General features: G+C 39.2%; 1 protein-coding gene across 1 annotated transcript in view; it reads left to right on the top strand.

The window, feature by feature from the left end:
- Positions 1 to 399: 399 nt before the first annotated feature.
- The window catches only part of loxl4 (lysyl oxidase-like 4), a 128,547-nt gene continuing 117,834 nt past the window's right edge, over positions 400 to 11,112 (top strand). The window contains exons 1-2 of the mRNA XM_039774556.1: positions 400 to 489; positions 6,498 to 6,808. Of these exons, the coding sequence (XP_039630490.1) occupies positions 6,520 to 6,808 (289 nt within the window). The 5' untranslated portion in view covers positions 400 to 489; positions 6,498 to 6,519. The remainder of the gene's footprint in view (positions 490 to 6,497; positions 6,809 to 11,112) is intronic.

Below are 11,112 nucleotides of genomic sequence, written 5' to 3'. Positions count from 1 at the left end.
CAACCCGCTATAGCCTAACTACAGGGTCACGGGAGTGTACTGGAGCCAATCCCAGCCAACACAGGGCACAAGGCAGGATACAAACCCCCTGGGCAGGGCGCCAGCCCACCGCATATATTAGAATATATGTGGTGAATATTTGAATCTGTTAAAAACACGAATATATTTTAAAAATAAAATTCTAACAGTATTTTTAAAAGTCTAAATAGCAGTAATGAACTGAACTGAAATGCTGTATACTTGGCACAATAAAGTGAACAAAGGTGGGGTGGGTGGTGATGGTGGTGGGGGATTGCATAGCTAACAGGCAGCACTTCAGCTCTTGTGAAGAGCAGCATTTTAGGAGTCAATAAAAAGAAATGGAAGGAAGGAGGGAAATAAGGAGGGAGCGAGGTTAGGGCGGGAAGCAGAAAGAGAGTAGGCAGAGTGGCAGCCTCCTTCACTCTCTTTGCAGTTCAGGCGTGAGTCACCCAGCACCAGTGAGCTCAGGTGAGTACGTAGCCTTTTATTTAATCTCTAGGCTGCAGCCTTGTTGACTCTCTGTTTCTCACAGACGTTCACCTAATTATATGTATGCTGTGCTATATAAAGTGCTAAAATGTTTTTCCTTTAGTTTGTTTTACTATATTTCAACTATTTCAAACTTTCACAGAGTGTTCATTTCTGTTATTATAGGTCACTCATTCGTGGTTGAGTTGTAAAATATCATGACCGAGAATCTAAAGTGTTTTCTGTAAGAATGACAAAATAAATGTTTTAATATTTAAAAAAACACTAAATACATCCAGTCGATTATATTTCAGTAAAACAATATTTGTTTTGAATAACAAAAGACTCAAGTTTCTAAAATTGTAAAGAAAGTTGTTTTATTAATACACCCAGGATCAAGGGTTATTTTTTACTCCTAAATGCATGCAATCCACATTTAACATCCTGCACAATAATGCATTTGTAAAGTGTGCACATTACAAAAAGTAAAAAAAAGAAAGATAAAAAACAAAACAAAACAGAAAAGTCTGAAACTCAGTCAAGTGCTGTTAAAGTCTACTTTAACTAAAACATTTTTAATTGAGGTGATTTTTAAAAATTGTAATAAATGTGAATTCAGGTGTATATTTGTCATTATTAGGTTTGTAGTTAATGCTCAACCTTAAAATAATAGGATTGAAAAGTGTATCGTAATTTGTCTCTGCAAAGAAAGAGTAAAAGTAAGGAAATGTGAGGTCAAAAGAAGTAAACGTATTTACACCCTGCAGTCTGTCCGGCTCCTTTATAGTAATGTCCCTCTGTAGCAGATACTGCTGGCTGTTACACCAGCAACATGTGCTATTTGAAAAAATATTCATATCTTTTGTCTTTGTATATGTATATATTTATTTAATGAGCTTCGATAAAGACCAGATTTCACTCTGGGCAGAAATAAAGTTACACCGTGTATTGGAATTTCTGGGACCTTAATTCAGTTTTTAGCCCAGTCTTAATGTGTCTGCATGGTTTTTCTCTTGAGTTCTCTGGCTTTCTATCATCTCCTAAAGACATGTTGTTCTAGTAGCTGGGGTCTTTAAAGTGGTCCTCAGATGCATGTACAGTAGATGCCTTCGCCTAGGTTGCTTCCAGTCATTCACTCATTGATGGCTGCAGCTATCTGGGACCTTGCTATGGCAAAAGCCAATTGAGAGAATGGATGAATAGAAGTGTATATATAAACACAGAAAAACACACACGCATACCTACTATATGCACAAACATATATATTTATTATTTATTTATGTTATACAACAAACCAGCTTGGTCTAGTTATAGAAAAAGAGGTTATACCAAAAATATACTGTAAATGTATTTTTATGTATTTGTATAAACCTGTACAGACGCACACAGAAATTTAAGTAACCACTAAGCCGGATGCAAAGCTAATTTGGTTCTGTGTAACCACATATGGCTGCCCTGTGGAGATTGCATGTACCATATTTTCTCCAGTCAGCAGATGTCACCATTTACTTTAAAAAAAATTGTAGAATTTCTACTTCTTAGTTTAAGCCTGAAATACAGGGTGGTCCAGATCTAATTATGCAGATCCAGATCGTCTGGATGACTTTGATTTATGCGGGGACAATTCCAGTTCGGCACGAAGACGATTCTTCATGTCGTCAGTTTACACACTTCTCGAAGGTCTGGGATTTTTCAGGTGATTTTCTATGTAATAAACTTAATGATTTATAGTGTAATGAAAATTGCATAATTAGAGCTGGACCACCCTATATTTTATCAAAGGATGTTTCCTATGACAACTACTCACCAAAAAAGTGGATTGAATATGGCAAGGTTGTGGAAATGAATAGTTTCCTCGTAATTTGAACTGAATTTATACTGAAGAAATAAAATTGGTGGTTCATTGAGGCCACACAGTCAGTCAGTTTTGACTGGATCTTCCTGGTTTTATTATATAATCAGCTTTTACTTACTAGGCCCACTGTCTGCCTATGACATGATAGCTGAACAGGAAACAGCCCTGAACGGGGTTCCAGTCATTCCCAGAGCCTAGTCACACACACATTCACTCTTACATTCAATTCTGAATCGACAGTTAATGTAATCTGAAATGATCACATATATATAAACTAATCAAAACATTAAAGGAACAATTTGAAAACGCACCTGATCTCAATGGGGAAAAAAATCATGCTGGGTATCTATACTGATATGGACTAGGTAATGTGTTAGGAACATAAGGATGCCACATCGTTTGATGGAAATGAAAATTATCAGCCAACAGAGGGCTGAATTCAAAGACCCAAATAATCAAAGTGAAAAAATGATGCGGCATGCTAGTCTTACTCAGTAGTTTGTATGGCCCCCACGTGCTTGTATGCATGCCTGACAATGTTGGTGCATGCTCCTAATGAGATGATGAATGGTGTCCTGGGGGCTCTCCTCCCAGATCTGGACCAGGGCATCACTGAGCTCCTGGACAGTCTGAGGTGCAACCTGGCAGCATCGGATGGACCAAAACATAATGTCCCAAAGGTGTTCTATTAGGTCAAGTGAGCGTGAGGGACAGTCAATGGTATCAATTCCTTCATCCTCCAGGAACTGTTTGCATATTCTTGCCACATGAGGCCGGGCATTGTCATGCATCAGGAGGAACCCAGGACACATTGGCCCAGCATAGGGTCTGACAATGGGTTCAAGGATTTCACCCCAATAACTAATGGCAGTCAAGGTGCCGTTGTCTAGCCTGTAGAGTTCTATGCACCCCTCCATGGATATGACTGTCCAGAGCATCACTGAACCCCCGCCAATTTGGTCATGCTGAATGATGTTACAGGAAGCATGATGTTCTCCACGGATTCTCCAGACCATTTCATGTCTGTCACATGTGCTCAGGGCGAACCTGAGCCGAGCACTGAGCACAGGGCACCAGTGATAGATCTGCCAATTCTGATATTCTATGGCAAATGCCAATCGAGCTCCACTGTGCCGGGCAGTGAGCACAGGACCCACTAGAGAACATCTGGCCCTCAGGCCACCCTCATGAAGTCTGTTTCTGATTGTTTGGTCAGAGACATTCACACTAGTGGCCTGCCGGAGGTCATTTTGTAGGGCTCTGGCAGTGCTCATCCTGTTCCTCCTTGCCCAAAGGAGCAGATACCGGTCCTGCTGAAGAGTTAAGGACCCTCTACGGCCTTGTTAAACCATTCCTGTTTTGGGGGTTGTCTCATTGTTGCCCCTCTAGTGCACCTATTGTTAATTTCATTAACACCAAAGCATCTGGGACTGATTAACAACTCCCTCTGCTACTTAACTGACCAGATCAATAGCCCAGAAATTTCACTGACTTAATGCTATACTCTGATTAAAAAGTGTTCCTAATACTGTATATATACAGAGTGAGCCAAAATGAAGTACAGCATTTCTCAAAGTCATTGCACGAGGTTGTGGCAGCCGAATGGGTTGGGGTGGGTGTTCCTTTGATAGGTGATCCTTTGTAGTTTTCAGTTGGCAACATGCCTTGGTTTGGTACACACTGTGCTTTCGCTGTCGAAGCATTCTTCAAGAAACAATTAATCCATCATCTCTACGCAATGCGCTTTCTGAACGCACTTCAGCATTCCTCCTAACGGTGACGTCTCCAAATTGGAAAACAATTTCTCAGTGGGTGGCTAAATTTAGATAGAGGTGGGCTGGCGCCCTGCCCGGGGTTTGTTCCTGCCTTGCGCCCTGTGCCGGCTGGGATTGGCTCTGGCAGACCTCCGTGACCCTGTGTTAGAATATAGAAGGTTGGATAATGGATGGATGGATGGATGGGGTACAACATCGTACACAAAATCTCCAGGCCGTCCTCATACTGAATGAACACCTGAAAACATCCAAGCTGTAAGGGCATCAGTTTTGTAGTCTCCTAGACATTCAGCATGTAAACATGCTTCTGCCTTAAGCATTTCCAACACATCGTTGAGGAGGATTTTTCATGAGGACCTTGATTTCCATCCATACAAAATGATGGTAGTGCAGGAACTCACTGAGAGAGACTGGGCGAGCCATAGAGAGTTGTGTGCGAGCATTCTGCAAACCGTTCATCGAGACGCCATTGTCATGTGCAGCGACTTGGCAGATTTCTATTTCAATGGTTGCATAAATAAGTAAAACTTTCACTATTGGGCTGAAACCAACCCTCGTGAACTCCATCAGAGATTCCTGCACAGTGAGTGTATTACAGTTTGGTACGCCATTGCAAAATTTGGCATTGTAGGTCCTTATGTTTTTTGAGGAGGGGGGTGCAATGGTCACTGTCACTTCAGAACGTTTCATTGAAATGCTAAAGAACTTTTTCCAGCCCCAGCTGGAAGAAGTGGAGGTGGTTGATGCCTGGTTTCAATAGGATGGAACAACAGCTCATACAACGTGGAGATCCATGCAAGTTTTGCAGGAGATGTTTCTGGGAAAACTAATATCCCTGCGCGGCGATGTCGGGATTATATATTATATAAATGAGAAGTTTGTTTTAGATTTAAATAAATTTGCAAACCTTTCTGAAGAGACGTTTTCACTTTGTCACTCTGGGTTATTGAGTGTAGATTGATTGACAAAGATGGCAAATTTATACATTTACAAGTACATTTACAGGTCAGGTTAGGAGCATACACTGGTACAGAGCGTTGCTACACCCACAACACAAGGAAACAGCTCAGGATCCTGGTAGGCAACTCCCAAGGTAAACATGCGGTCTTGTACCACCGTCTGGAAATGACCATCTATCTGCTGCAACCAGGTGTAACATGGGCATCCCCTTGGCCTGGTCCAGCCACTCGGGTCCTCGACAATGAGGATCCTATGAGCCAGATCACCATCAGGGAATTGCGCCACTTGGCTGTGGTGCCATAACTGACACTCCTCCACAATGCAACTAATGTGCATCATTTGGGACTCCATGAGAAACTGCTCGTTCGTCACAAAGTCAAACCAACACTACCCATGGATTTTCTGAAGAGATATGGTACCGAAGGAGTCCAATCTTTGTCTCAGTTCACTGGATAACGACCATGTCTCGCAACCATATAGCAAATCAGGAAGCACCAGGGCTCTAAAGGCTTGGACCTGAATCGTGCTGAAAGGAGTCTGAATAGTTTCTGAATATATATTTACACTGCATTTGGTGAAAATGAAAAGGAACCATTATGTACCATACATCATAAGATGTAGAATAAAATGCTTCTTAAGTAATGTTTTTAAACCTAGTGAAAATGTTTACACTTGTGGAAGGTAAATTTTCACTTGTGGAAAATTAAAGGCAAAACTTAATACTGTGTGTAACTAAAGCATTTTCCGTCAATTCATATAATTTGTATAACCTCGTTTTCCCATCCAGAGTTGTCAAATTGCTTACTGTTTGACAAAATGAATCATATCACCACAGAGTGTATGACACGATGTACTGTTTTAAAATTGCCTTTTCAATGGTATTGCTATAAATCAGAATCATAATAAAATGCAGGATCTGAATTTGTGAAAGGTCCCTTTTTGTGTTTCCTGTCTAAAAGTAGAAGAAAGACAGTCTTCATCATTTGCAAAGCACAGTCTGACTTCATGTTTTCTGTTCAGTTACAAAAGTATTTCTCTCAAATGCCAACATACATTTTTCTGACAGGAATCCACACTGACTCCTAAGTGTAAGTGGTGCAGAGAGTGACAGCTCCCATATTGGAATTCATCTGGTCAGAGTGCAGTCACCAATTATTCCTGCAGGCACCGCCACTGTTTTGTAGGAACCGGAGCAATGTCATACAGTATTTCATCACTGCATTTTTGTTTAATGAATTTAATATGTTTTTTTAAATTGAAAAAATAATAATAATAATAATAATAATAAAACAGACTATTCCCTTCATGATCAATCTTTGCCAGTATAATGAGAGAAGCAATGGCTTATCTCTGGTGACAAATCCTAACTGAAGATGAGCCAGTTAAAAATGTATATACTTTTATTTGTTTTTTTATAGGATTCTGTGAGACCTGTTGGGCATGATGCTGGGACTTTTCTTGTCAGCAGCTCTCTTGCTGTTGTCTGTGGTACAGGGATCCCCAGAAGAGCGACATTCTCGTCAACGTCGTGCACCCCTGATCAAGGTGCGCCTTGCTGGGGTCTCCAGGGGTCCCAATGAAGGACGTATTGAGGTGTTTTACAATCGCACCTGGGGAACAGTTTGTGATGATGATGTCGACGTTAACGTAGCCAATGTAGCCTGCCGAGAACTTGGCTTTGAAGGTGCCCTAACGTGGGCGCACAGTGCAAAGTATGGAGAAGGAAAAGGTGAGTAACCCGGCATGCTTGACAAAAAAAAAAAAAAAATGCAGTGAAAGAAAAGAAAGTACGAAATTCTTAATTTTTTCTAAAAGTTTGGAATGAAAACTTTTTGTTTACAGATTTATGCAGTGTATACATTTACCAGGAGACACAAAGTACTGAACAAAACAATCCTATGGAAAGAATAATTCTTGAAACTTGGTTAATGAAGACATAATTTACATATAAGAGAATAAACACACGGTCATCTCCAGAAAACTCCAATTTGCTGAACGTTTTAGCTGATGGCCCACTTAGTGGTTGGTTTAGGCATTCTCCAAACAAAATGTGCTAACTGATGTAATATTGCCTTCGACTGCAAGAGTTAGTTAGAGAATCTTTGTGAATTCCCAGTACATGTGTAGATACAGTAAGGTTGATTATAAAGGGGCACGAATGACTTTTTAACTACATGTGTGCATGAATCATTTGAATATTTTAAAGATTAATTTTTTGTTCAATGGTGGTAATAGCTTATAATGCAAATGGTATCTTTACCAACTATTGTGGCAGATGTCTCTTAAAAACAATGACATTTTAGGAGCACTTTTTGACCCAGTGAATACAAAGATGTACTTATGTTATTGCTGGGTCGAATTTCTGTTTAAACACTTTATTAGATGAAATACTTTATTATATCTAATTAATGGATGACACTAAATTGGAGGAATACAAGGGAGCATATAGCTGAGTGTACCTTGCCATGAACTACAATACCACCCTGGGTTGTTTCCTGCCTTCTTCAAAATAAGAATGTGATAAGTGCAGTGGTGCCATGTTGCGTGTTGCTTAACACATGCAAGTAAGAGTTTCACTATACTTTGTGCATGTGACAATATGTCCTTATAAACTCCTAAGCCGATGGGATAGTGTGGCTCACAGCATTGAAAATGCAGATTCACATAATGGATCGAATTATATTCTTTATCTCATCTTAATAAAAAAAAAACTACTGCCTTGTATATACAGTATATAAAGTTACAGCCCCTTAATTGACTTGCTGACTGAGTGAAAAGACATTTTTGACTCTTTGCCGACAACTTAAGGAAAAATTATTTTTTCTAATGTCTCAATCTCAAGGTCCTGGGGTTCAGAAAAATCCAGTTTTACTGAAAAAAATATCATTCTGAAAAAAATCAGAGAAATGATGGGTCTATGGTGGGCACAGATGGTATGGTAGCATATCATATCGCCACACAGTTGCATCATGGTTTATGTCGTGCCTATATCCTTTTTTAATCCTGATTTTATTTATATTTTGTATATAAAAAATACACAGAAGAATATTTATTAATATTGCATGGTATGAAAAGAGGATGACTTGTTTAAATTAGATTGGAGTAGATATATTAAATTATATAAAATTTAGAGACATACAGCAGTAGAAACATAAAAAACAAAGATACAGAGTAACAGGACAAATAATACAATCAGTTAGATAAATAAACAAATAAACAAATAAACAAATAGATGTATGAGGTTGAGACTGAATACAGTGCATTGACGCACCCACCACACGACTAACCAACCAACCGGATTGGGACCCGAGTGCCGCTGTGCAACAGGTAACATCTCAGCACCACACTGTAACACGGTGAAGTTTTTTACAGTGCATATTGTGCAAAAGTTGCTAAAAAAACTTAAAGTGTATTTGTACAGTATAAGCTTTTAGTTTTGGACATGGGGAGGAAGTGCTGAATTGCCTGAGAGCAGTAGACAGAAAAGATCCCCAGAGGCACTTGTTAGTACACCTTGGCTGATAGTGCCCCAAGAACAACAACAACAACAACAACAACATTTATTTATATAGCACATTTTCATACAAACAGTAGCTCAAAGTGCTTTACATATTAAAGAATAGAAAAATGAAAGACACAATTATAAAACAAAATAAATCAACATTAACATCAATAAGAGTAAGGTTCAATGGCCAGGGGGGACAGAAAAAACAAAAAAAACTCCAGACGGCTGGAGAAAAAATAAAATCTGTAGGGATTCCAGACCATGAGACCGCCCAGTCCCCTCTGGGCATTCTACCTAACATAAATGAAACAGTCCTCTTTGGATTTAGGGTTCTCACGGAAGGGCTTGATGATGATGATGGTCACGTAGACTTCTGCCTTTTAATCCGTCCATCATTGTTGGAGCATCATGAAGCTTTGAGTAGGTGGAGGTGGCGCAGGCCACCACCACAAAGAAACCGGAAAAGAAACAGAAAAGAGAGTAGGGGTCAGTACGATTTTAGAGCCACCATGAATAGTTATTATGATGAATTGAACATACAGAGTATCAGGATTAAGTTAAATTACGATTAAAATGAAGTTATAAAAAGGCCATGTTAAAGTAATGTGTTTTCAGCAGTGTTTTAAAGTGCTCTACTGTATCAGCCTGGCGAATTCCTATTGGCAGGCTATTCCAGATTTTAGGTGCATAGCAGCAGAAGGCCGCCTCACCACTTCTTTTAAGTTTTGTTCTTGGAATTCTAAGGAGACACTCATTTGAGGATCTGAGGTTACGATTTGGAATATAAGGTGTCAGACATTCCGATATATAAGATGGGGCGAGATTATTTAAGGCTTTATAAACCATAAGCAGAATTTTAAAGTCAATCCTGAATGACACAGGTAACCAGTGTAGTGACATCAAAACTGGAGAAATGTGTTCTGATTTTCTTTTCCTAGTTAGGATTCTAGCAGCTGCATTCTGCACTAGTTGCAAACGATTTATATCTTTTTGGGTAGTCCTGAGAGGAGTGCGTTACAGTAATCTAGTCGACTGAAAACAAACGCGTGAACTAATTTCTCAGCATCTTTCAGTGATATAAGAGGTCTAACTTTACTTATGTTTCTTAAGTGAAAAAATGCTGTCCTAATGATCTGATTAATATGTGATTTAAAATTCAGATTACAGTCAACAATCACCCCTAAGCTTTTTACCTCCGTCTTGACTTTTAATCCTAATGTATCCAGTTTATTTCTAATAGCCTCATTGTATCCATTATTGCTGATCACTAAAATTTCAGTTTTCTCTTTATTTAACTTGAGAAAATTACTATTCATCCATTCTGAGATACTAGTCAGACATTGTGTTAGTGAATCAATAGAATCAGGGTCATCAGGTGCTATTGATAAGTACAGCTGTGTGTCATCAGCATAGCTGTGGTAGCTCACGTTGTGCCCTGAGATAATCTGACCTAACGGAAGCATGTAGATTGAGAATAACAGCGGACCCAGGATAGAGCCTTGTGGAACACCATATTGGATATCATGTATCTTGAGTTGTAATTCCCACAACTAACAAAAATTTTCTCCCTGTCAGGTAGGATTCAAACCAATTTAAGACACTGCCAGAGAGGCCCACCCATTGACTAAGGCGATTTCTAAGAATGTTGTGATCAATGGTGTCAAATGCAGCACTCAGATCTAAGAGGATGAGAACAGATAAATGGCCTCTGTCTGCATTTACCCGCAAGTCATTTACTACTTTAACGAGTGCAGTTTCTGTGCTGTGATTTGTTCTAAAACCTGACTGAAATTTATCAAGAATAGCATGTTTATTTAGGTGGTCATTTAACTGCATAATGACTGCCTTCTCAGAACTTTACTTAAGAAGGCAGGTTAGAGATGGGTCTAAAATTTTCAAGAGCTGAGGGTCAAGATTATGTTTCTTAAGTAGGGGTTTAACTACAGCAGTCTTAAGACAGTCTGGGAAGACCCCAGTATCTAGTGACGAATTTACTATGTCAAGAACATTATCAATTAGCACGCCTGATACTTCTTTGAAAAACCTTGTTGGTATCGGGTCAAGGACGCAGGTGGAGGGTTTTAATTGAGATTATTTTCTTTAAATCAGGTAAATCTATCCTAGTGAAAGAGTTTAATTTGTTTATAACAGGATGCTGGGGTTTAGGAGGATCCTTAGTGTTGGGGAGATATACTATGTTATTTCTAATATCATTAATTTTTGATTGAAAATACAGCGACAGCCTCACAGGTTTCACTGGAAGCACTTAGGAGGCATTCCTTTGAGCTACCTGGGTTTAGTAGGCGATCAATTGTTGAAAATAAGACTCTGGGATTACTAGCATTGTTATTTATAATCTTGAGAAATAGCAGCGTCTCTCAAGACGGACAGTGTTATTGTATTCTGTTATTTTGACTTTTAATATTTCGTGGTGGATAGTAAGTTTAGTCTTCCTCCATTGACGCTCAGCTCTACGGCATGTTCTCTTTAAATCAGACACTCTTTGGGTCTTCCATGGTATAACAATG

Source organism: Polypterus senegalus, chromosome 1 (assembly GCF_016835505.1).
Source record: "Polypterus senegalus isolate Bchr_013 chromosome 1, ASM1683550v1, whole genome shotgun sequence".
NCBI lineage: Eukaryota > Metazoa > Chordata > Cladistia > Polypteriformes > Polypteridae > Polypterus > Polypterus senegalus.
This window is presented reverse-complemented; position numbering and strand designations above follow the sequence as displayed.